This window comes from Mobula hypostoma, chromosome 16 (assembly GCF_963921235.1).
Source record: "Mobula hypostoma chromosome 16, sMobHyp1.1, whole genome shotgun sequence".
NCBI lineage: Eukaryota > Metazoa > Chordata > Chondrichthyes > Myliobatiformes > Myliobatidae > Mobula > Mobula hypostoma.
Window position 1 is genome coordinate 53691555 of NC_086112.1, and position 27045 is coordinate 53718599.

General features: G+C 40.4%; 1 protein-coding gene across 1 annotated transcript in view; it reads right to left on the reverse strand.

The window, feature by feature from the left end:
- Nucleotides 1-27045, reverse strand: part of slc12a2 (solute carrier family 12 member 2) — a 207767-nt gene that overhangs the window by 80277 nt on the left and 100445 nt on the right. Inside the window, exons 5-9 of the mRNA XM_063068955.1 lie at nt 21764-21903; nt 21462-21572; nt 13245-13353; nt 9904-10031; nt 9178-9262 (exon numbers count right to left, since the gene is read on the reverse strand). Coding sequence (XP_062925025.1) covers nt 9178-9262; nt 9904-10031; nt 13245-13353; nt 21462-21572; nt 21764-21903 — 573 coding nt within the window. The remainder of the gene's footprint in view (nt 1-9177; nt 9263-9903; nt 10032-13244; nt 13354-21461; nt 21573-21763; nt 21904-27045) is intronic.

Here is a 27045-nt window from a genome sequence, read left to right on the forward strand (position 1 = left end):
GTGTATTAGCCACTTACCACCTATATCCGGTCGTGATTAACACTACCCCCCCCCGAACAGAATCGCCAAAAACGATTTGTAGAAAAAAATCGGCACTTACACGCATGCGCAATGATGCCCGCGCAAGGCTTCATGGTCATTGTTAATTCAGAAACAAAGGTTCTGAACTTAAAGAGGGGTAACTTTGAAGGTATGAGACGTGAATTAGCTAAGATAGACTGGCAAATGACACTCAAAGGATTGACGGTGGATATGCAATGGCAAGCATTTAAAGGTTGCATGGATGAACTACAACAATTGTTCATCCCAGTTTGGCAAAAGAATAAATCAAGGAAGGTAGTGCACCCGTGGCTGACAAGAGAAATTAGGGATAGTATCAATTCCAAAGAAGATCCATACAAATTAGCCAGAGAAAGTGGCTCACCTGAGGACTGGGAGAAATTCAGAGTTCAGCAGAGGAGGACAAAGGGCTTAATTAGGAAGGGGAAAAAAGATTATGAGAGAAAACTGGCAGGGAACATAAAAATGGACAGTAAAAGCTTTTATAGATATGTAAAAAGGAAAAGACTGGTAAAGACAAATGTAGGTCCCCTGCAGACAGAAACAGGTGAATTGATTATGGGGAGCAAGGACATGGCAGACCAATTGAATAATTACTTTGGTTCTGTCTTTACTAAGGAGGACATAAATAATCTTCCAGAAATAGTAGAGGACAGAGGGTCCAGTGAGATGGCGGAACTGAGCGAAATACATGTTAGTAGGGAAGTGGTGTTAGGTAAATTGAAGGGACTGAAGGCAGATAAATCCCCAGGGCCAGATGGTCTGCATCCTAGAGTGCTTAAGGAAGTAGCCCAAGAAATAGTGGATGCATTAGTGATAATTTTTCAAAACTCGTTAGATTCTGGACTAGTTCCTGAGGATTGGAGGGTGGCTAACGTAACTCCACTTTTTAAAAAAGGAGGGAGAGAGAAACCAGGGAATTATAGACCGGTTAGCCTAACGTCGGTGGTGGGGAAACTGCTGGAGTCAGTTATCAAGGATGTGATAACAGCACATTTGGAAAGCGGTGAAATGATGGAACAAAGTCAGCATGGATTTGTGAAAGGAAAATCATGTCTGACGAATCTCATAGAATTTTTTGAGGATCTAACTAGTAGAGTGGATAGGGGAGAACCAGTGGATGTGGTATATTTGGATTTTCAAAAGGCTTTTGACAAGGTCCCACACAGGAGATTAGTGTGCAAACTTAAAGCACACGGTATTGGGGGTAAGGTATTGGTGTGGGTGGAGAATTGGTTAGCAGACAGGAAGCAAAGAGTGGGAATAAACGGGACCTTTTCAGAATGGCAGGCGGTGACTAGTGGGGTACCGCAAGGCTCAGTGCTGGGACCCCAGTTGTTTACAATATATATTAATGACTTGGATGAGGGAATTAAATGCAGCATCTCCGAGTTTGCGGATGACACGAAGCTGGGTGGCAGTGTTAGCAGTGAGGAGGATGCTAAGAGGATGCAGGGTGACTTGGATAGGTTGGGTGAGTGGGCAAACTCATGGCAGATGCAATTTAATGTGGATAAATGTGAAGTTATCCACTTTGGTGGCAAAAATAGGAAAACAGATTATTATCTGAATGGTGGCCGATTAGGAAAAGGGGAGGTGCAACGAGACCTGGGTGTCATTATACACCAGTCATTGAAAGTGGGCATGCAGGTACAGCAGGCGGTACCATCTTCTATTTTCTATATTTCTATTTCATTGTAGTCTTTCTCGGGGTAAACAACGCATTTGACTGCTACTCTTGTCCATTGGTAACCCTACCCCCCCAACCCCCACCTGGTCGGCCAGTCCGCAAGGTGGTCAATATTAAACCGGTCCTCAGTGCAAAAAATGTTGGGGACCCCTGCTCTACAACCCTACCTTTTTTCGCACCCCAATTGTATCCCCAGTTTCAATGAAGGAAAGCTGCCCCTAAAATGTTGAGTCAATCTCTCTCTACCTGGACACTATCCAACCTGCTGATCAGTTTTAGTGTCCTCAGATTTGGTGTTACAAAATATGCATTGGTTTGTACAGCATGATGAATTACCCAAATGCTGGCACCTTTCTCTGCTTCACTTCTTCAGAGACATGCTGATATAGCTAGAAGATTATAGTGTAAAGTACAACAGAAGGTACAATGAAACATGTCTTCACCAGAAATGTTAGTTTCTGCAGTACTGAAAGAAAAATTGCAGCCGAATAACCCAAACAAATTGCTTCATTAAGTTCACAGAAAGAACTCAAAATGATTGATGTTCCATTTGTAAATAAAAGTGCACGAAACTTGAAAGAATAGTTTTAAAATTGTCCGAGCATCATTCATGCTTAATCAATTGAATACCAAGGCCCATTAACTTTTCATTAAATAGCCTTAAATAATGTCGTATGTCATTTAAAGTTCAATGATCAGATGTTTCTTTAGATTGTGATTAAGTAAACAATGTGGCTTTCAAACACACCATCCAGACTAGCAAATAGATTTTTGACCAAATTATTACTAATAACTCCAAATAAAAGTTGCTGAAAGTTTAACAATTAAATCCCATTTTAATTGCTGAAATATGTACCCAAGCTTGACTTATTTTGAAGAATTGTTAGTTAACTAAAGCTAAACCACCATTGAATCTTCCAAGATGAAACAGCTTACATAATAAATTAATTTTACAGCATTCCCAAAACAGGCCTACTTTCACAATAACATTTCAATCCTCTCAGTTTCATAACTAATAATGAATAAATAAACAAGGTTCAAAGGTACTTCAGATCATAGTCTGACAATCCTTCCAGTGAGGTCACCAACTAAATAACGTGATACAGGACTGGGATGTCCCAGAAATGTACCATTCTCTCTTTTTTTAAAATTGTTATTTTGTAAGATGTTATTTCCTATACAGACGAATTTCACATGCAAATTCTGCTGATCTATGCTCAACTTCATATAGCTTTGGCGGTTACATCATCTTGTTTATTAATCAAGGCTTCACTGTTTCAATAAACTAATCATTTACAAAGTGCTACTATTAAGAAATGTGGAGAGTTCCAGCAGGAGTTAATTAACATCAATCTCACCAGAATATTTTGAGATTTTTCTCAATGACACATGTTTATTCCCTCATGAGGGTGTATACAAAAGGTCTTGGGAATAGGTCACAACAACAGATATTTGTCTATTTTTCACTTCAGCCAATTTATTTAAAAATACTACACTGACTAAGTCACTTCCTAGTTTTTACACTATTAAAAAGCATGCATTTATGATATTATTCACTACAAAGCTGCTAATAATCAAGCTTAAATATTAAAAAAATCAGTAACCAGGTGAACACTGCTTTCGAGAATGATTATCAGAGAAAGCAAATGAAGTTACACCAATCTGACACTAATCAACCTATCCATTGTATCACTAATATGAAACCAGACAATTTCATGTTAATAAAAAGAGGCAGAAATCTTGCAGAAATATCTATAGGAAAAAGTTAAGTCCTTTGTGAGGGAATCCAGGCGTGCCCCTATTAACTGTTTGAAGAGAGACAGAGAGAGTTTTGTTTACCACAGATATGTTGCTTTTGAAAAGGAGAGAGAGAGAGAGACGAAGATTAACGGTTGGACTGTCACTTTAAGGCACTGGAAGTAACTTTGGATTTTTACTGAGTTTGGAGTTGGAGACAGCACCGAGCGGCTCGTAAGTTGCTATGGTGACCGAAGGCGGCGTTATTTAATGGACACTCGATGTTACGATTTTCAGCAGGTTGTTGATATTTCTTCAAGGACTTGTTGCCTGCTTGTGCATTTCTTTGCAGACAAAGGAAGGAGGGACTCTTTGAATGACAGGTGATGCTCAGCCTGGTGAAATAAATGGGAGGTCAGATGATACAGAACTCAGACACATGTTCTGGACACTGAATGAGCATTGTTGTGCCCGCAGGGAAAGAGGGTTTTGGAGGATCGATCAGGCGGATCGATCCAAATTGCTATTCCAGCGGTGAAGAAGGGGTTGACTGGTGGGGAGTTGTCTATGTGTCCACCCTCGCCTGGGTGATAGCTCCACCACAGAAGACCAGTCCCCCCTGGTTAAAGTCACAGTTGGTGACTTGTAAAGGATTTCAAAGGATGACGAGAAGATCAACGGCATCAGCTCACCTGAAGATTCAACTCTCTCTCTCTCTCTCTCTCTCCCCCCATCACTATTCAACTACATACCACAAACTGAACTTTACTCAAAATCGTAAGACTGTATCTTTTTACCCCTACACTTAAAGAAGCTTGGTTTTTCATATATTTAATTCCACACTTACTTTTATATATAATCATTGCTAACCTGTTTGATTTATTTACATTGATATTACTGTATTGTGTAGTTACTAATAAATATTAGTAGTTTATAGCAATACTGGACTCTAAAGTGTTTTCTATTTCTGCTGGTTTCTTAATCCCCATCACGGGGTACGTGACATTAATTGGGGGCTCGTCCAGGATATGAACAAATTGGTCGGGAGGCTGGTTTGAATTGATTGGGGTAAATCCCTTTTGATTTGGTTGTGTGGAAAAACAGCAGAAATGGATGTCAGAGACTTTCTGAAATCACCAGACCTGGTGACTTTGAAGTTAGCTAGAAAGTATGAGTTGCGGGACATTGCTAAAGAATTGAGAATTGAGGTAAGGAAGGGTGTGAGTAAGGTAGAAATTCAAAGGAAAATAGTTGAATATTATAAAGATAAGGGAATATTTGATGAAGGGGTGTTAGTTGTTCGTGGAAGGTGAGCCTACTGAGGACGAGTTTCAGCTTCTGTTGGAAATATTAAGGGAGCATGAATTGAGATTAAAACAGCTCGAGAGAGAGGCCAGAAAGACAGAGAAACAGAGAGAAGCAGAAAGACAGAGACAGCTCGAAAGGGAGAAATGGCAACATGAAGATCACGTGGCAGAAAGGCAGAGATAGTTTAAAAGGGAGAGGTTGCAGCCAAGAGGTTTAGTGTCGGACCCTGATGATTTTTACAGTTCGGAAGGGCTAGTTTCGTGTGATGAATTTAAAAGTTGTGTTCCTGATGAGGTAAGGGCATACTCAGTGGCAGAGGATGCCCCTACCCTGAAGGGGTTTGATAAGAAAGCAGATGAAGAAGTTTTAACCCACGAGGTTGAGTTTACTCCAGAAAGGAGTTGGCCAGAGAATAGCTGGGAGGTTCGAGATGACCCTGAATTTGAAACTGGGACAAGTGATGACAGCCCAGAAGAAGCAGTTGTTCCAATTGAATGTGTTCAGGTTGTTGAAGAACCTGTGAGTTCACAGGGTACTGAACCTTGTGTTGAAACTCAGTTAAGGTCTGAGGTGTCTGACTTGGTTGAAAGGGATGCAGTCCTTTTGTGTCAGATGGACTTGGTTCAGAGAGTAAGGGGTTAACCTTGGTACCAGTGGAATGTGAGGATTCTTAGTCATTTGTAGTAGACCGTGTTTTAAAAGCTGGCGAGGTCAATGTCGCTGTAAGTAATGGGAAAAGTGCTGTTCCTGGACTTTTGGATAAAGTGATGGAGAAGGTTGGATTGGTTGCGCGACTTTTGACTCTGCTAGCAGGACAAAGGCCTGCTGAGGCAGGATGCGCTAGTTTGTTGGATTTTGTTTGTACATTTGGAAGTAAGCACCTGAGAAGATCATGCTGTTATTCAGAGTAATATTATGGAGAGGAGGAAGAATTGTGGTAGTTTTGGAGTGAAAGTTGCTATGGATACAAGTCGAAGTATAGGTCGTAATCAGATGGGTAGTTTGTTTGGTCTCTTTCATAATGTATACATGATTCTGATCAGCCTGATGATGGTACTGAGTTTAATAAACCATGGAGGCATGTTGACAGCTCTCCAAGGTAAGAGTGTTTCAGCAATTCAGCTGATGAGAAAAGTTGCTATTGAGACCTATGACAGAAAAACCAAAGGTTTAAATTATAATGATGTGTCACAGACTTTTCTACCTTCCAGATTTCAGCAGGACTTAGAGGGTAGTACAATTGATAAGGGTAAGGTGTATAAGAAAGGTTCGTCTTTGTTGAGAAAGGAATGTATCGAGGAACAGAAGCAGGATTCTGGAATGGTGGCTTTAAGAGAGAGAGCTCTCACAGGAGAGGAGGTTCAGAGAGAGTCAGTAGGATATTACCTTAAAGATGGGGTGTTGATGAGGAGGTGGAGACCAGCCACAGTGCCTGCAAGTTACGTGGTGGTTCTGGAAGGTTACAGGGCTGAAATTTTAAACATGGCTTACAGTATGCCTTTAGGTAGACATCATTGTGTGAGAAATGAGGAAAATGGGAACGAGGAGGTTCCCCTCTTCTTATTTATTGTTGGAGATTCGATTCAGAAGGCAGTGAAGGGTAATTTGTTGGAACCTGTATTCAGTTACAGGCCAAAAGGATCTTTGACCCCTCAGAGAACTCTGGAAGGGATGTAGTAGGCTTTGTGACTTTGCTAAGGAAAGTTTACAAAATGGTCGAGTCAAAATAAGACACTTATTTACTAGAATTGCAGCTGGGAGAATGGTTGTAGAACAAAATGGAATCGTGAAATCTGATAATGGAATGGAAAGGCATGTTTGCCCACTGAATCTAGATGCACCAAGGTGTCAGAATTCCATTGTTTCAGAAAATACTGCTGATAAGGTCCACCAGTTAGATCCAAAACCGAAAAAACAAGTAAAAGGCCTAATTGGTGTTTTGAAATGGTGCAAAGGTGCAGTGCATCACATCATTATGAATTTAGCCCAGCCTATGAAATGGCATCTTCACAGAGTGAACTTTGAGGAAAGTAAAATGATTGAAGAAGAAATTAGAAATAGGAAAGAACAAAGAAAGAGAATGGATGACTGTATTGATAGAGTGGGGAAGGCTAAATACCTTATTAAGATTGACTTGTTAAAAGGATACCGGGGTGTCCCTTTAACAGAGAGGGTTAAAGAGATATCAGCATTTGTGACACCGTCTAGACTGTATGAATACAATGTTTTACACTTCGGGATGAAAAATCCGCTAGAACCATTTCAAAGAATGATCAATTTGGTGATTGGAGCGTTAGGAAGCACAGGAGCTCATATCAATGACCTAGTGGTCTGGAATGACATGTGGGAAGAGCATATTGTGGCTGTATGGTTTGACAGACCTTCCAAGGCCAGTCTTACGGTGAACCCTGCTAAAAGTGAGTTTGGCCATGCCACAGTCACGTATCTGGGTTATGTGGTGGGCCAAGGCCAACTGGCTTCTGTACAGGTCAAGGTTCAAGCGATTGCTGAAGTTCCTGTTCTGACCGACAAGAAAGCTTTAAGAAGGGTTTTAGAAATGGTTGGGTATTATCGTAAGTTTTGTAAGAACTTTGCTGACATGGCTTTCCCCCTAACAAAACTCCTAGGGAAGAGTGAAAGATTTGAATGGAGGCATTTGAACGTCTGGAAACCATTCTGTGCTCAAAGCACCTGACTTTTCAAAGCCATTTTCTATAACAACAGGTTTTGGTGATGAAGCTGCTGGGGCTGTACTGTTACAGAAGGGAGTGGATGACATGGAACATCCAGTAGCTTATTTCTCAAAGAACTTTAATGTACACCAGAAAAGTTATTCAACTGTTGAAAAGGAATTACTAGCATTTATTCTGGCTTTACAACATTTTGAGGCCTATGATCAGAGACCTCAAAACCTTTCTGTTGCTCAGAGACGACTTGTGGTTTACATGGGTTATAATCCGTTGATGTTTCTAACTAAGATGAAGGATAAGAATAGGAGGTTGTTAAATTGGAGTCTAGTATTGCAGGAAGGTGACTTAAAAATCAAACATGTGAAAGGTACTGACAATGTTATAGCTGATTAGTTATCCAGATATTAAGTTGAAAACTGTAACCATTTTTGCTTTGTCATCTTATGTTTTTTCCCTGTATTGTTTAAAACACTGTGATTGACATTATTAAAAAAATCGTCTTCGACAATTTTTTTTTCCCTGAGGAAGGGGAGTGTGAGGGGATCCAGGCGTGCCCCTATTAACTGTTTGAAGAGAGACAGAGAGAGTTTTGTTTACCACAGATATGTTGCTTTTGAAAAGGAGAGAGAGAGAGAGACGAAGATTAACGGTTGGACTGTCACTTTAAGGCATTGGAAGTAACTTTGGATTTTTACTGAGTTTGGAGTTGGAGACAGCACCGAGCAGCTCGTAAGTTGCTATGGTGACCGAAGGCAGTGTTATTTAATGGACACTCGATGTTATGATTTTCAGCAGGTTGTTGATATTTCTTCAAGGACTTGTTGCCTGCTTGTGCATTTCTTTGCAGACAAAGGAAGGAGGGACTCTTTGAGTGACAGGTGATGCTCAGCCTGGTGAAATAAATGGGAGGTCAGATGGTACAGACCTCAGACACATGTTCTGGACACTGAATGAGCATTGTTGTGCCTGCAGAGAAAGTGGGTTTTGGAGGATCGATCAGGCGGATCGATCCAAATTGCTATTCCAGCGGTGAAGAAGGGGTTGACTGGTGGGGAGTTGTCTATGTGTCCACCCTCGCCGGGATGATAGCTCCACCACAGAAGACCGGTCCCCCGGGTTAAAGTCACAGTCGGTGACTTGTAAAGGATTTCGAAGGACAACGAGAAGATCGACGGCATCAGCCCACTTGAAGACTCAACTCTCTCTCTCTCTCTCTCTCCCCATCACTATTCAACTACATACCACGAACTGAACTGAACTTTAATCAACATCATAAGACTGTATCTTTTTACCCCTACACTTAAAGAAGCTTGGTTTTTCATATATCTAATTCCACACTTACTTTTATATATAATCATTGCTAACCCATTTGATTTATTTACATTGATATTACTGTATTGCGTAGTTACTAATAAATATTCGTAGTTCATAGCAATACTGGACTCCAAAGTGTTTTCTATTTCTGCTGGTTTCTTAATCCCCGTCACAGGGTACGTGACACCCTAAACAGATCTTAACTAGAATTTTTCTGCAACACTCCAACCTTTCTTTACTCAAGATCATGGCATCATAATAAAATTGTTTTTATTAAATTTTTAAAGACAAACAATATGAAACATTGCAAATTTAATGAAATATCCTTAATTGTAATACCTTATTTGGGTATAAGCATTACACAAGATAATACTTTACCTGCAGCAACAGCCGCTCCTGCATAGACCAATGTGGTAATTAAAATAGCCAAGAGTGTACCTTTAGGTATGGCTGACTGTGGATCCTATTTAAAAATGTAAAAAAATAGCATGAATAACTTTTATACCTTGCAGCTTATGTATCTTAATTTTTAAATTTATAGTATTGCTTTTTCAAAAGGATAGCAATGTAGAAACCAAGGCCATTTTAAAGCCACAACTCAAATTGACCCTGCATCTGCATTGTTCAAACCACCCAGTAGTTTAGAAAATGGGAACTGGTAAATGTGCATTTTCTCCAAAGACTATTAATCTTGACTTTGTAGTTGAGAATAGCACCAAAAAAGTATCACTATTCCTTGAAGGGTGACAAGGCTACGAGATCAAGATTACCATGAACTTTGTTGCAACTAAAAACAGCGTGTACAGGATTTATATATTTTAATAAGCTTAGAGTACTAAATTGGTAATTTCAAAACACTTTAGAGAAAAAGGAGACACTTTAAAAGAATTAGATGTACCCAAGTACATCTGCAATAATAATGCAATGTAAAAACTCCTGAACAATGACGGAATATCTTGAAAAAGTAATACTTTAGCAGTATAATAACATTCCCTAATATCCAGTTACTTTTTACACAATACTAAATTCTGACAGCAGAGTAAAGTGAAATCAGAATTGCTTCAGAAATCAGAAAGGCAGCTGAACTAATAAATAAACACTTACTGCAAGATCACCAGAGATGTTTGCTCCAGCAAGAATACCAGTGGCAGCAGGGAAGAAAATAGCAAAGACTGAAAAGAAACCTTCTCCATCACGAAAATCTGGTCCAAAGTTCTCTGAAAATATTTCACCTGAAATACCAACATTAGTAACTTAGTGCAATAATGCAATAATTCCGGTAGCGCTCATGGAGTGAAGTCGCATTCTTGACTCGCTCCATTACCTCTGAGTTTTTTTTCTCTATGGTCAGCTATACTTTAATTAACCATTAAGGCATCAATTTTTACAATACTTTGAATTAAACTGAATTCTCTGACAATTGGATGATACTTAGATCTGCTATGTCTAAGAACGGGAAAAACGGCAAAGATGGTAAACCTTCGGCTAAACCGAAAGCTACGGATCTCCCTCCGACTGAATCACCGGTGACTTTGAAAGCGATATCGGAGTTAATTCAGAGGGAAATTTCAACCTCTGTTAGGGAGATGATTCGTACGGAAATTGCAGGCTTTGTTAAAGACCTGATTCATGCGGAAATCTCAACTAATTTCCAGAAAATTGCCGATTTAATTGATAAGATGCAAACATGTATTGCGGAACATCAGTCGGCTATATCTGATCTTCAAAAATTCGCGCAACAAAGTGAGCTTAAGATGGGGAAAATCGAAGAAACAATTAATGTAATGAAGAAGAAACTTGACTTTTTGACTTTTAAAAACTCTGACTTGGAATCTAGAATGCGACGGCAGAATTTACGAATGATCGGCGTGAGAGAAGCCGTTGAAGCTAACAACCCCATGAAATATTTCTCTCAACTTTTAAAAGATGCATTCCCTACTGTATTTCCTGACCAACCACCGCTACTGGATCGTGTTCACAGAATCCCATCATACTCGTCTAGGTCAGATAGACCTAGGCATGTTATTTTACGTTTTCATTACTTTCAAGACAAGGAGAGATTGTTTCGATTCGCTCGATCTAAAGGTTTCATTGATTTTTCGGATCTTAAATTCCGATTCGTGGAAGATTTCAGTAAACCAATCTGGGACCCTGCACGTCTAAGGATTCGCATGTTAGATGGAGCCCTTCGTTTTTTTGATTCTCCATCGGATGCCCAGAGTTATCTGGATCAACTTTCATCTTCAACATCTTAATTGCCTTTTTTTTTTAATTTTCTCCGTTGATCGGAGGCTGTGAATTGGTTGGTTTTAACTTTTCTGTGCCCTATTTGGGCAGAAAAGTTTACTTTTGATTTCTTAATATGGCTGCTAAACTTTCTTTTTAACTGGTTTTTCAATTAAAAAAACTCCAAAATATTCTTGCTTCTATAAGCTAAGATTTTACAAAATTGGGTGTGTCACTAGACATGTGTGAATGATATGCTAATCATTGGACAAGAAGAAAATGTCTACATGAATAGGAGAGGTTAAAAAAAAAATACTATTAACTCTAATCCTACCAGGTTCCAAGAGCTAATTAATTTTCCTTAGGAAATTGTGTCTGGAATTTGTTCTCTTGTGCATTTGTTTTTTTTAAAAGTGAATTAACTAGATATTGTAAGCACTGAGCTTGTTTAGTTTGTGGCTCACTTCACATCAAACTGAAAACATAAGGGTCAATTGCTGTAAAAGTTCATTCAGTTTTGTTTATTTTCTGAACAGTTGATTCCCAACAACTACACCATGTGGAGGAAAATAAAATCAGATTGCAGTTACTGAGAGCAAGTGACTGAAAGTAATTTCTTGAAAAAGACAGAAAAGAGAAACAGAAGTTCAAATTGAGACCTGGATAGTAATGGTGTTTGAAGCCAAAAGACTGGAAGAGGTAGGTCTAAGGACCATAACTGAAAGCATCCTTTCCCCCCATAGCTGTTATTCAGGAATTGAAAATTGAGAACAATTTTCATTACCTATCACTCCATTTATGGGCTGCATCAGATAAAAAGCTTGGCTATTTATATCAACAATGAGACTAAGTATTTCAAACCATCATCAGGAAGACTAAACTCCTTCGGTACACCTACAAAATATCGAAAAATGTTTTAAATCTCTTTCATATTCATCTACCAAAATAAATGTGTTGATCTCTAGTGCATGCAATAAGGTCTTCAGCTGAGATGATTAAACCAGGATCTATCTGCTGTCCAAAGCATATATTTTGAAAGATCCTGCAACAGTATAGCATCCTTTATCAAAGCCAACTAAAATCAGACATTCTTCAGTTATTAGACATTCCTTTGTACACTATGCCAACAGATTTTTGCACGCTGTACTGAGGACATGATTATGTTGGCTTGTCCCAGAGGTCTGAAGGACACTATAGATGCAAATCTTTTCATCCTTTCATCAAGCTAGATGAAGGCACAAGGTACAAGTGCCAATAGGAATGTGTATTACGTTTATATTCAGCCCAGGAAAATTCCACATTTCCCAGTAAAAATCAAGTGTACCAAAGTGATGAGGGGAAAAAATACTGGACAACAAATTGTGAACTGGGTCCACAAATAATGGCTGAATAGGGAGAAAGTAACAAGAGTTTAGAAAGGTATATACTGTTCAGACAATTGTAAACACTTGGACAAAAGAAGAATTTAACAATAAGCTTTTACATATTAACAGCTGTCTTGTGTATGAGGAATTTCTTTCAAAAGCGAAAAGGCATTGCATTATCATCTGCTTCAACTAGCGCATACAAGTTAAAGGGAGAGGTTTTCTATGCTGGATCTTTATTCATTAAAGCATAGGAGAATGAGGGGTGACCTCCAAGTTTGGGTTGGTGCGTGGCCAAGTGGTTAAGGTGTTGGACTAGTGATTTGAAGGCAGCGTGTTGTGTTCCTGAGTAAGGCACTTAACCACGCATTGCTCCTGCACGTTTATAGCTCAGCGGTGGCAGTTGGTGCAGTATGGACAAGAACAAGACAAGTTTATAAAATCATAAGGGGTATGGATAAATTGGGTTGAGGAATCCAAAAACTAAAGGGCATAGGTACAAGATGAAAGGAGAGGGATTCAAAAGAGACACAAGAGGTAAATTTGCAGAGGATCCCTGCTCTTATTTGTTAATGAACTTGTCTGCTGCAAGAAAATATGTGCGAATCACAGGAGAGCTGCCTACTTTATTGCTGCTGGCCGTCATCAACAAATACGGATAGACTTGTGGACAAATCACAAAGGAAGTTGCTAAAGAGTACACATATTAGCCCACAGGTTCGCAATTCATTGAATTCAAGTCAGTTTTTTTTATATAATTGGAATAAAATAACTTGATAAAATATACACCAAAGATAAAGACTGTGACTCTAGAACCACCAGCAATAAAACAAACAATCCTTTTCATTTACCTACCATGATAATTAAAAAATCCTTTTGCCCTTTTGTCATTAGCTGGGATGAAAGTTCCCACAGTGAAATTAATAATGGCTATGAGCAGAATTCCCAATAGTACAATCTGAGCCTGCAAAGAAATAAGGGAATATTTAAGTAATGCCTTTCTGGATAGATTATAAAATATCTAAAACAAAACATCATGAAAAGAGAATACATTGGGAAACCTCACACCAATCAGCATTTATGGAGACAGGAAGTTTTGTTTCAAGTCAATAAACTTTCAGAGCTGAGAAAAATTCAGATAGCTGGTATTAAATAGGTCTGCAAGAAAGCAAAGGAGAAACAGAATAAATGGACAAGACAGAAGGAATTAAATGAGGAAAAAGGCGTGAATGTATGAATTAAACAGGATGAAAATGCAGTAAGAAATAGTAGAGTAAAACTATCAAGAAAACAATCCCTGGACAGAATGTCAAGTCCAGAAGGCCAATATTAGGTTTTGCACTTCAATTTTAATTTTGGGGTAAGAGGCAGAGTACAGAAATTTTTACAGAATGGGGGGAAAGGTTGCTAAGTGCTCAGAAACACAGTTACACTCCCAGACTGAAGAGGTATTCTGCTAAATAGTCACTCGCAATTGTATCTGTAGAGTGGAGGAGAAAAGGACTGATGGAAAACCAGAACAGGTTCAGAAACAGAATCACGTACAACATCAGTGACATACATCATGAAAATTGTTGTGCTGCAGTAGCAGTAACGTGCAATACATAAAAATATTCTATGAATTACAGTAAGTAGTACAAAAATAGTGAAACAGTGTCCATGGATTGGTTCATTGTCTGTTCAGAAATCTAATGGTGGAGGGGAAGAAGCTGTTCTTAAAACATTCAGTGTGTGTCTTCTGGCTCCTGTACTTCCCCTCTGAATGTCCTGGGTGATGGAAGTTCTTGATGATGGACGCTGCCATTTTTGAGATATCAATTTCTGAAGCTGTCCTTAATGCTGGGGAGGCTAGTGCCTATGATGGAGCTGGCCGAGATTGCAACCCTCTGTAGCAATCCTATGCAGTGGCTGCTCCATACCAGACAATGGTGCAACCATGTAGAATGCTCCCCATGGTACATCACTAGAAATTTGCTAAGAGTGTTTGGTGACACACTAAATCTCCTCGAACTCCTAATGAACCATAGCCACAGTCGTACTTTCTTTCTAATTGCATAAATATTTTGGGCTCAGGATAGATGCGCATGTACATCTTCAGCATGTGTGGCTCCAGAGCTGTGTGTCAGACATGGCTCTAAGCAGCACTGGGCCCCACACGGGACTGTACTGGCTCCCTTCCTGTTTAAATCCTGTATACATCAGACTTCAGACACAATACTGAATTATGTCTTCTGCAGAAATTCTATGATTTCTCAGCAATAATTGGGTGTATAAAAGGAGAACAGGAAGATGAATACAGGGCCCTGGTGGAGATCTATATCAAATGGTGCAAGCCAAATCATCTGCAATTCAACATCAGCAAGAATTGAACTACTTCTTACATCCTTCACATACATAAGGAGTAAAAATCTTTACGTTATGTCTCCATCTAGATGTACAATGTGCAATCATAGTAATTTATATTAAATAGAGCAGTCAGTGTAATATAGAGTACACTCAAGTCAGTGTGAGTTCATCAGTCTGATGACCCGGTGGAAGAAGCTGTCCCAGAGCCTGTTAGTCCTGGCTTTTATGCTGCAGTACCGCTTCCCAGATGGTAGCAGGTGCAATAGATTGCGGTTGGGATGGCTTGGGTCCCCAATAATCTTACAGGCCCTTTTTACACACCTGCCCTTTTAAGTGTCCTGAATCATGGGAAATTCACAACTACAGATGTGCTGGCTGTCCACACCACTCTCTGCAGAGTCCTGCGATCAAGGGAGGTACAGTTCCCATACCAGGCAGTGATGCAGCCAGTCAAGATGCTCTCAATTGTGCCCCTATAGAAAGTTCTTGGGATTAGGGGGCCCTTACCAAACTTCTTCAACTGTCTGAGGTGAGGTGCTGTTGTGCCTTTTTCACTACACAGCCCATATGTACAGACCACAAGGTCCTCGGTGATGTGGATGCCGAGGAACTTGAAGCTGTTTACTCTCTCCACCCCAGATCCATTGATGTCAATAGGGGTTAGTCCATCTCCATTCCTCCTGTAATCCACAACCAGCTCTTTGTCTTTGCAACATTGAGGGAGAAGTTGTTTTCTTGACACCACTGTGTCAGAGATGACTTCTTCCCTGTAGGCCACCTCGTTATTGTTTTTGAGATAAGGCCAATCAATGTAGTGTCATCGGCAAAATTAATTAGCAGATTAGAGCTGTGGTTGGCGATACAGTCATCGGTATACAGGAAGTAAAGGAGGGGACTCAGTACGCAGCCCTGAGGGGCTCCTGTATTGAGAGTCAAAGGGTTGGAGGTGAGGGAGCCCACTCTTACAACCTGCTGGTGATCTGACAGGAAGTCCAGGATCCAGCTGCACAAGGCAGGGTCAAGGTTGAGGTCTCTGAGCTTCTTGTCGAGCCTGGATGCAACTATGGTATTGAATGCTGAACTGTAGTCCAAGAACAGCAATCTCACATAAGCATCCTTTTTCTCCAGATGTGCAAGGACGGTGCGTAAAGCAGAGGCTATTGCGTCGTCTGTCGATTGGTTGTGTCGGTAGGTGAATTGTAAAGGGTCCAGTGTGGGTGGTAGCATGCTGCAGATGTAATCCTTGACCAGCCTCTCAAAGCATTTGCTTATTATTGAGGTGAGTGCAACAGAACACCAATCGTTCAGGCATGTTACCTTAGTCTTTTTTGGTACAGGGATAATTTGAAGCAGGAGGGCATGCTTCACTAGGAGAGGGAGAGATTAAAAATGTCTGTAAAACACACATGCCAGTTGTGCTGCCACATCCCAAGTACTCGTCCTGGGATGCCATCCAGTCCCCGCAGCCTTGCGACTGTCCACTCATTGGAAACATGTGCATATCTCATCCTCAGAGACGACCGGGTTGCAGGTTGTGGCAGTGGCTTTCCTTGGAGGCTCAGAGTTAGCGACATTGAACCTAGCATCAAAGCGATGAGCTCATCTGGGAGAGAGGTCACAACATTGGCAGCACCACAATGTTTGGCTGTGAAGTCTGCAATGGTATGCAGCCCTTGCCACAAGTCGCGTGTGCTATTGGTTGTGAACCTTGACTCAATCTTCTCCCTACATTGTTGTTTTGCAGCCTTGATAGCTTTGCGCAGATCATAGCTGCTTTTCTTGAGCTCTAGTTGATCTCCAGCGATGTAAGCTCACTGTCGCGCTGTAAGTGCTGCTCACACAGAACTATTGATCCAGGGTTTCTGGTTTGAGAAGACCCTGACCGACCTCTTGGGGATAACATTGTTGATGCACTTCCGGATGAAGCACGTAACTCCATCAGTGAACTTGGAGACATCCTGATCATGGAAGACATTCCAGTTGATGTCATCGAAGTAGTCCTGGAGCATGGAGTCTGATTGATAGGACCAACAGTGGACGGTTTTAACTATGGCCACCTCTTGTCTCAGCTTCTGTTTGTACGTCAGCAGAAGCAGGATCGAAGAGTGATCTGATTTTCCAAAAACTGGGCGAAGGAGAGCTTTGTAAGCACTGCAGAGATGGTGATGAACTTTAGAAAGATTGAGCCCGCACTGCTCCCTGTTCCTACTGATGGTGAGGACCCACAAGTATCTGGGGGGGGGGTGCATCTGGATGACCAACTTTAGTGAAGCAGCAACACAGACGCTGCAGTAGAACAAAGGATCCTACAGAAAATCCTGCCAATTCTGGATAATGTTTCTCACCCTCTGCATGCCACCTTGGCTGAACAGAGGAGCACTTTTAGTAATAGACTCAGACAACTGTACTACTCCAAAGAGTGCTATACGAGGTCATTCTTACCCTCAGCCATTAGGCTGTATAATGAGCCAACCTATAGCCAGGGAAGTGGTGACCCCTCTCCTGTTGACTGTTTGTGGTAACTTATTTTTTATTCTTTCTACTTCTCTTCTAATATTTACGTCTGTGCACTTGTAATGCTACTGTGCCACTAGTTTCCTTTGGAATCAATAAAATATCTATCTACCTATCCATCTAGATCTTCAGAGATGTTGACACTCAGGAACTTGAAACTGCTCAGCCTTTCCATCATTACCCTTTGAAGAGGACTGGTGTGTTTTCCATCAACTTCCTCTTCCTTCAGTCCACAATCAACTCCTTGGTCTTACTGATAGCGAGTGCAAGATTGCAGTTGCGACATCACTCAACTAGCAGATCTAACTTGCTCCTGTACGCCTCCTCGTCACCACCTGAGATTCTGGCAACAGTTGTATAATTGGCAAATTTATAGATGGCACTTGAGATGTGCCTAAACACACAGTCATGGGTGTAGAGAGAGCAGAGCAGCAGGCTAAGCATGCATCCTTGAAGTGTGACTTGAGGTTGGCATGGAACTTTGTAATACTGAGACGAGGGAAATTGTAACAACATCAAGATGGAGATGCTGGAAATGAGAAATAAATGTTCAACATGATAATGAATGCTGTGGAACGAGTACATGGTTCTGGGAAATATTTGTGGAGAAATAAGCATCAAGAATAGAAGTGAAGGAAGCATCTTGAACACAACAAAGTTGTTTATCAACTTCAATACAGGTTAAACCTTCAGTTAAAGAAAAAGGAAGAAAAGCCTGACATTGACGGTAGTAATGTAAAGAGGCAGAAATTGGGACAAAGGGCTAGAATACTCAGGGAAAACAGGCTGGTAGAATATGCAAGCACTAGAGATTCTGCAGATGCTAGAAATCCAATGAACAAACACAAGTTTCTGGAGGAACTCAGCAGGTCTGGCAGCATCAAAGGAGAGAAATAAACAGTCAATTATGTGGGCAGAGACTCTTCATTCTGAACTGTTTATTCATCTCCATAGATGCTGCCTGACCTGTTGAATTCCTCCAGCATTTTGTGTGGGTGTTACTATGTTAGAATACGTGTTGGGATTAGAGGCATGAATCAGTTTCTCCCACAGAAGTAAAGACAGGGAACATACACAAAGGCAAAGGACAAAAAGAACAGTGATTCAAATTTTGCCAATTTGAGAGAAAAACCACAAAGCAGTACTAACAATCCTACAAAAGGTTGTGGATTTGGTCCAGTACACCAGGGGTAAAAAAACTCCCAACCATTGAGCACATCTACATGAAACGCTGCCGAAGAAAAGCAGCATCCAAAGATCCTCACCATAGAAGGTACAGATGCCTCAGGACTCGCACCAATAGGTTCAAGAACAGTAACTACCCTCAACCAACAGGCTCTTGAACAGAAGGGGGTAACTACACTTATTCTACTTCTGGTGTTCCCACAACCAATGGTCTCACTGTAAGGACATTTTATCTTGTTATTTTATGCTTGTTATTTATTACTAATTTATGTTTGCATTTGCACAGTTTGTTGTCCACCGATCCTGTTTATAGCTAGAATTTATAGATTTGCTAAGTATACACACAAAAAAAGAATCTCAGGGTTGTATTTGGTGACAGGTATTGATAACAAATTTTACTTTGAACTTCGAAGTTTAATACACAATTACAAGAAATAGATGGAGGGCAGAAGGGTAGGATTAGATCAAAAGATCATATTACCACAAAGACAAGCAACACGGGGCCCAACGGTTAGGGAAAAAAAATAAAGTTTAAAAAATTAGTGGGCTTGATGGTCATTGAATGGATTGAACATCCATGACTTAAAATGAGTTAGATCTTGAAAAAGACCAGTGATAGATTCAGCACATGTATAGTCTGAATGATCCAGAACAGGTGAAATAATCGAGCACAAAGTCAACATTGTATTGGAAACACACTGACAAACTTTTTCCTACAAGAGATCAGCAGTACATCTTGAATTCGGTCATCTTGGTCTGTAGTTTCACCAAATGTTCAAGAAATCTGTGCAATAATGCTTGTGTAAGGGGGTTTCGTCTTTTATGTTACTGCGTAGGCTAATTAAAATGGCTTCTTTGTTATGTTATACTTGGGAATGCTTCTTTGTTATGTTAAAAGCTAAGAAAGTTCTTGTGCTAGCAGCTTGTTTTGGGTTAGAATGTGATAAGAAGATGTTACGTACCAATTGGGACAGTTGTTATGTTTTTGGTGTATCTGAAGATATTGTATGCGCGGGGTTTTGGGGGAGAAGGCAGGAGAGAGAGACAGAGGATGGACCAGGTGCTGTGAGTCCGCTAACGGGGTCAGACCCTGAGCGGGGCGTTCGGTGAGGAGAGGAGACGGAGACGGACTCATACTCGTGTGGAGCGTCTGGTCGACCACCGTTGTTGGTCCCAGGCAGCCAGTCGAGGTGGTCTGAGGGGTCGCAGGGTGAAGAAGGAGGGTCCTGAGCTCCAACTGTTTGTGCACGAAGAGATTGAACTTTGATAAGTGTGGCGCCTTTTATTTTCCTTTTATATTTTATTCTCTATTAATTCCAGTAATATCTATAAACTGTAAATCATTTAATCATATCTGGTGTATTGTCTGTTATTTGGGCGGGGTGGGGTACATCACACAGCATCCACACAAACTAATTACCCAATTTGGCAGGGCCGAGGGCTGTTTCCCTAGACAACAGCGAGCTGAGCGACTCTGAGACGGGCCGGGGGGGGGGCGGCTGCACTTGTAGAAAATGTCATCATGCACATGAAATCTACTACAGGTGCACATTCCTTTATCCGAAATTCTGAAATCCAAAAAGCTTCGAAAACCAAAGTTTTTTTTCACCAACAGCTGATGTCACTCAGGTGTGACATGGCAGCACTGGCAGAGGCCGCCGGACGTCAGTTGTGGCTCAGCGCTCGTAATGGTTGCATGTGCATTTGCTGTTCGCTGATATTTTGTGTTCACTATTGACTTTGTGTTTAATTTCACTGTGAAAATGTCAAAAAGAGCTGCAGATACCCCTATGGGTAACAATGAGAAAAAGAGAAGGAATCTTCTCTATCAATAACGCAGAAAGTGGAGTTATTGCAGAAACTTGATCGTGGTGTGTCTGTGCGGCGTCTTACTGAAGAAAATAGTGTCGGAACTACCACTGTGTATGATTTAAATAAACAGAAAGACAAGTTACTGAAGTTTTATAGTGACAGTGACGTTCTACATTTACTCCAATAAGTCATTTATCATGTGTTTGATTCGGTTCATTTGAAGCTGTATATTTTTATGTTTTATTGAATGTTTTTGTTGGAAATAAAATTTCTTCTTGTCATTATTCCCTAAACAATACAGTATAACAATTACTTACATAGCATTTACATTGTATTAGGTATTATAAGTAATCTAGAGAAGATTTAAAGTATACAGGAGGATGTGCATAGGTTTGGTGTGCCGCTGGGTCCTAAAGTCCACTGCACTCAGACAGGTTAAATAAGGGACTTGAGCATACCTGTTTTTTTGTATCGGTGGGGGGGGGGGTTTGGGAGCGGGGTCTGAAATCCGAAAAATTCTGAATCCCGAAATGCAACTGGCCCTAAGGATTTCAGATAAGGGACTGTGGACCTGTACTTGGAAACACCTAGTTACATACTAGGCAGTATGAACATAAATTTAAGGTTTATAAGTTTACATTATGGTAGTAAAGAAAGTTAAAAAACAAAATAGGGTTCATTCTCCAGTTCTATTCTGTGCAATATGCTACCAAGCATTTAAACTGCTTTCTTTGTAGGCAGTTCTATGGGGTGGAAGCCTTACTCCAGTTCTGTGTATTGTGACGTAACAGATAGCAGCAACGTGTAGTCTGCAGATTCTTCCACAGAGGGAAAGTGCAGAAGCTGACAGACAAGCAGCTTGTGGGGTGGTTCACTCCTTACAACTTAGACTGGGCCTCCGCGCTCTGAATTCAGTGTTCAGTGCAAAGGAGCAAGGAGTGTCAAGAGTCAATGGGATATTAAGTTTCTTCAAGAATCCTTTAACCACATCGTTAAACATTATCATCTATCCACTTGATAATCACTTTTCTCAGTCCCATACTTTCCCAAAGATTAAGACCTATATTATAAGAAACTTCTTCCACATGGCTTTTCCTCAACAAGTTACAAATTTAAAACAATGCATAAACATAGTGCTGGTACTACAAATGAGAGACAGAATGATAACACCTGTAATCAAAGTACTTCAGTGAAATTCAGAAACTGGAGTCCTACCTTAGCTTCCCACTCCATCCCTGCCACAGATATGCCAAAGAGGACCACAATGGTGATGGTTCCTATGATCCGGATGTCATTGATTTCATCAATCATGATTGCATTGTGTTCCTGAGAATTAGAAAAGTAAAGTCAAGAGTTTGTGAAATAAAACAGTTAAAACACAATAAAACACAACAATCCCCATTTCAAAAAAAAAGTTAACAGCCAAACCAAATTCATTGATGCTCTGCAGAAAATTAATACATCTAAACATAAAAGAATAGGTTTGTTGATTATACTTAATTAGATATAAAACTTACCACAAGCAAGTCTCTTACAGTCTCGGCGAAGCCAACCACATACATGGCTACAGCTACTGCGTTGGCAAAAGCAAAAATAAGTCCAATAGCTCCACCAAATTCAGGTCCCAAGCTTCTGGATATTAAATAATAGGCACCACCTACAAACAGAAATGCAGGGTTTTTTTCCAAGCATCCACTGTTCAACATGCCCAAAGACTGTCCATCCACTTGAAATTCTTCAGTTTTTATGATATTCTGCATTTTTTAACTGATTTGAAAATAAAGACACAAAACTAAAGCAGTTAAACTTGTACGTCACAAATTAATGTAATGCCCTGGTTAAGATTTCTGTGAGGTAATTTTATTTTAGCAGTTTTCTGTAAAGCTGTGTGTCCTGCTGGCAAAAGTGCTTTGGCTTCGGCTAAACATAAAGGAGTCATTGCTGTGTCAGCCAATCAGGAGTGAGATGGCATGGAACATTCTCGTGAGCTGGGCAGGAAGAGTTTTCTGAAGGACAGTAATCTGGTTTGCGGTCTTTTGGCAGGAGGTGCGAAAAGAAGAGCACCAAGGAAGATGCCTGGAAGACCCCCCCCCCCACCTGCCCTCCCCCCCCCCCGAAGGGGAGACCCTATTGCAAAGAGTGCTTTGCAAGGCAGAAGATTCCAAGGAGGGAAGTTCTACCTGTGGTTGGTGAGGAGAATTCAGTGCCTTGAGTAAAGCAATACTCCCAGCTTCTACAGCAATGAGCTCCAACATCTATATGCCCGTTTAGACTGGTTTAACTGTAGTGGGCATTTTTATCTTTCTTTTTTCTCTGTTAACTGAAGAAATTAAAAATTGGTAAATATATTTTCTTTATAATTTTATGCTGGTGTATGATGTCACTTCTGGACTACCAATACCTGTACATGGTAGCCCAGAAACTGAGTTTACATGGCATTCACACAAATCAAGGTTCCTTTAACCGGTACTTCCTGATGTTCTTGCTTGGTTGAATCCCAGATCATACAGACCCTAGATGTGTACTGCTCAGCACTGAGTCATGTGGCTGTTAGCAGAGTCAGCTAGCGAGTCAAATTGGTGTACGAGCCCCAGTGAAAGGGTTGCATTAATAATGCAAACAAATTATCTGCAGAACTCACTCCTTACAGAAAACTTTGGTACCCAATTTAAGGAATGTGCTGTAATCCAAATTCCTTGTTGAAGCAGCAACATCCACACATGCCTGTGTCACAACGCTACTCCTTACAAAAAAATATTTTCTGAAATGATTCAATGATTAGAGCATCAAGTAAAATAAAATCATTTGATCTGTGGTGCAAAATGGTCATCTCTCATTTTACATAAGCAAATTCTTCCTATCTGGAATTTGACCCCAAACCTACCATCATTGCAATTTTGGTACCTGTTCCAAATGAGCAATACGTCCTTTTTAAATGGAATACTTACCTGTCAGTAGACACTCACAAGAACATCCCTAATGTTCTGTTCTACAAGTTCAATCATCTGAATCAACTACTTACAGTGTTCTTGACTGACCTTGCATACAAGTTGTGCTGGCAGAGGAACAGATTTGTTATTCGTATTCTATGCTTTTTGGCTGAGTTTCTCCCCAAATGTGCACCACAATCTTAACTGAGATAAGGAGTACATACAAATTCTATCATTCAGTTCAGGGAACACAGAAATATACCCCTCAGCTCTTGATGTCTATGTTTGCTAACTTAAAAGGCACATCTCCTTATACATGATCCACATCCCTTCAATCACTGCTCATTCATACAAATATCCAAATAACCTCTTAAGCATTGCTTTTGTATCTGCTGCCATCACTTTCGTTGGCAGTGTGTTTCAGACACACGCCACTCGGGGAAAAAAACTGCCTTGTAAATTTCCTTTGTCTTTGGCACTACCTTAGCCTGTCAGCCTCCAACATCCCGAGAAACAATCCAAGCTTGTCCAAACTCTTTGTAATGTATGCAATCCAATCAATATTCTGGTGAAACTCTTCTGCACCCTTTCCAAAGCCTCCAGATACTTGGTAGTTTGATGACCAGAACGGTACGTAATACATCAAATGTAGCCTAACCAAAAGGTTTTATTCCAGCGCAACGTTATTTTCTGAATTTTACACTTAGCACCCCAGCCAATGAAGGCAAGTATGCTGATGCTTTCTTTAGTGCTTATCTACTTGAACTGCGACTTTTCAGGGAGCCACGGATTTCCGCTCCATTACTGTTCTGTACGTTGATGCTTCCAAGGATCCTGCCATTCACTGTATACTTCTCTTAAATTTGACCTCCCAAAGTGCACCTATTCACATTAGTCTGGATTAACTCCATCTGCCAGTTCTGTGCCCAGGCATAAATATCGACAAAAATATATCCTCCAGAATCCTTCGCCAACTACCCTCGGTTTCCATAGCTCTGCTAATATCTGTGTCATCTGCAAATCTATTAAATCAGTCCAGCTACATTTTTGTCCCAATTGTTTATACATATTAGAGGTTCCAGCATTGATCGATATAGGAAAGCACTGGCCTCCAGTCAGACTACCACCCCTCTTCCACTACCCTCTGTCTAAGAGACAGGCAATTTTGGATCCAAACTATTAAGCCTCCATGGAACTTCTGTGTCTTAATCTTCTGGAGCAGCCTATCATGATGGACCCTATCAACAACTTTAAAAGCCTACATAGAAAACATCCACTGCCCTGCACAAAGTCATGCCAGCTAACCTAAGCTTTTCCAGTTGCGAGTAGAGCCTACCCAAAGAATCTTTTCCAATAATTTCTCTAATCACTGATGCAAGGTTACAAGCCTATATTTTCCATCAATTGCACTTCTTAAATAGAAATAAAATATAAAATTGACTATTCCCTTGTTGTCTGAGACCTTGTCTGTGGCTACAGAGGATAAAAAAAAATTCTGCCCGGTCTCAGCAATCTTCTCTCTTGCCTGTCTCAATAACTCATAGATCTCATGAAGTCTTGGAAGTTTATCTATCCTATGTTCTACAAAACCACCTCCTTGACATCCAACATTTTCTAGAATTTCAGCATATCCTACCTGATCACATGCCCTCCTTGCTGAGTACTGATAGGAAGTACTTATAAAGTAACTCACCCACTTACTCTGGCTTCAGGGATAAATCTCTAACTTTGTCCTTGAGTGATCCTACCTTGTCTTTATTTACCATCTTATTTTTAAAATGTAGAAAACATCTTGGTATTCTTTAATTTTACTCACCAAGCATATTTTAGGCTTCTTTTAACCCTCATAATTCCCTGTTTAAAGTTCTCTTTTGTTTCCCTTCATTTCCTCAAAGGACTTGTTTGATTTCAGCTCATCCTTCCTCAATCTATTTAACTAAATTTGTAACACTCATCCAAGATTCCAAAACCTTGCAATTCTCTTCTTTCTCTCTCAGTAACATTTTGATCTTGAATTCTGACCAGCTCATCATTTAATGGCTCTCACACATCAATGTGGACTTGCTCAATAACAGCTGCTCCCAATCCACATGCTCCAGCAACTGCATATTATTGTTGCAACTAGCCTTTTCCCAGTTTAGCGTAATCCAACCAAGGTCCAGTCTATCCTTAGCCATAACCACCTGAAAACTATGTAGTTCTGACCACTGCTCCCAAAATGCTCTCCCACTGCAACTCCAATCATCCTGCCAGACTTATTTCCCAATACAAAGTCTAGAGTGTCTCCTTCCCTCCCTGGTTGGGCCATCAACATTCTATTAAGAAATGTTCCAGAATGTACCTAACAATTCTGCCATTTCTAAGTATTTGGCATTATGGAGGTAAAGGCCACCACTTTCTATCTTGATGCATATAGTATACATTCTTCCACTATCGGACTACACATCTGTTCTCCTACATCCCACAGGTGATTCAAAGACTTGGAATCCTGCAACAATGAGCTGCCACTCCTGCCCATCTCTCTCAACCAAGTCTCCGTAAAGGCTACAATATTGTAGGTCCATGTATTAATCCAGACCCCAAATTCATGTGCCTTATTCATTAAACTCCTTGTATTCAAATAAATACACTGCAGCTTATTATAGCCCTACCATGATCATACTAGCCCTGCCCACCTTTCTTTTCAGACTCACTGTCCTAACCTCCATCTTTCCCTGAATCACTTCATTTGCTGATCTACTAATTTGGTTCCCATGCACCTGCTAGACTATTTTAAACCTTTGAGTAGCACTAGTAAATCTTCCTGTAAGGATATTGGTGCCCTGCAGTGAATCTTTCTTGTACAAGTCCCACCTGTCCTAGAAGAGAACCCAATCACCCATGTACCCAAAGCACTCTCTTCTGCATTAACCCCTTCACCATACATTTAAATGCACTACCTTCCCTGGTCTTGCCTCACTGGAATGTGGCACAGGCAACAGTCCTGAGGTTACAACCCTACAAGGCGGTGCAGGTCAGGGACTAAGCCAGGGGTGGTAAACATATAATTTCACACCTAAGGTCGCGTGCGCAAAATATTTTGTTGATGTGCAGCGTGCAGGACAGCGACTTAGTTCTTTAAACCCCAGCCATAATAAAAAAAAAGATGGAATGATTTATTTTACTGCCAAATGAAGCAGTAAATCATTTTTTACAACCTGATAGTAGTGACACGTTTTCACAGGAAACAGTTCAAACTAGCTTGGTGCCAGCTAGACAACTATGAGAACTCGTGATGTTGGGTGATAAGTTCTGAAACTTTTGCAGACCTATATTTGTATTGTAAACCATTAAAATAGCAGTATTATTTAGAAGTTGTTGATTTTCAATTGTCTTTTTAAAGATTTTTATTAGTAATTTTTGAACAGATTTTCTAAAATGCTTGTTTTATTTCAATCTGTCTCTGTACTTTTGTTAAGATTAACAGGCCCTTGAAGAAGACTTCAAACCCAATAAGAAAATAAACAGGTTTTCTGTATAAAATGCTTCAGGATAAAACGTTAGTTGTCTAGGAAATCTAGTGAATCTTATATTAGAAAAACTGGTAATAAAATTCCTGATAATATAAACTCTGCTTAACTCCCCAAATTCTCTTTGCAGAACTTCCTCTCCCTTCCTGCCTACACCATTAGTATCAATACGGACTCCAACATTTGACTCTCATCTTTCAGACTGTGACCGCTCTGAGACATCCTTGACCCTGGCCCTGGCAGTATATTACCTGCTCCCAACTGAAGAGTCTCCTATCACTATTCATAGCCTACTCCAGTGTTGCAACGCTTTGTTTGAGAGTGTATGCCCAAATTGGCAATAACTTTCTAAAAAGGTCT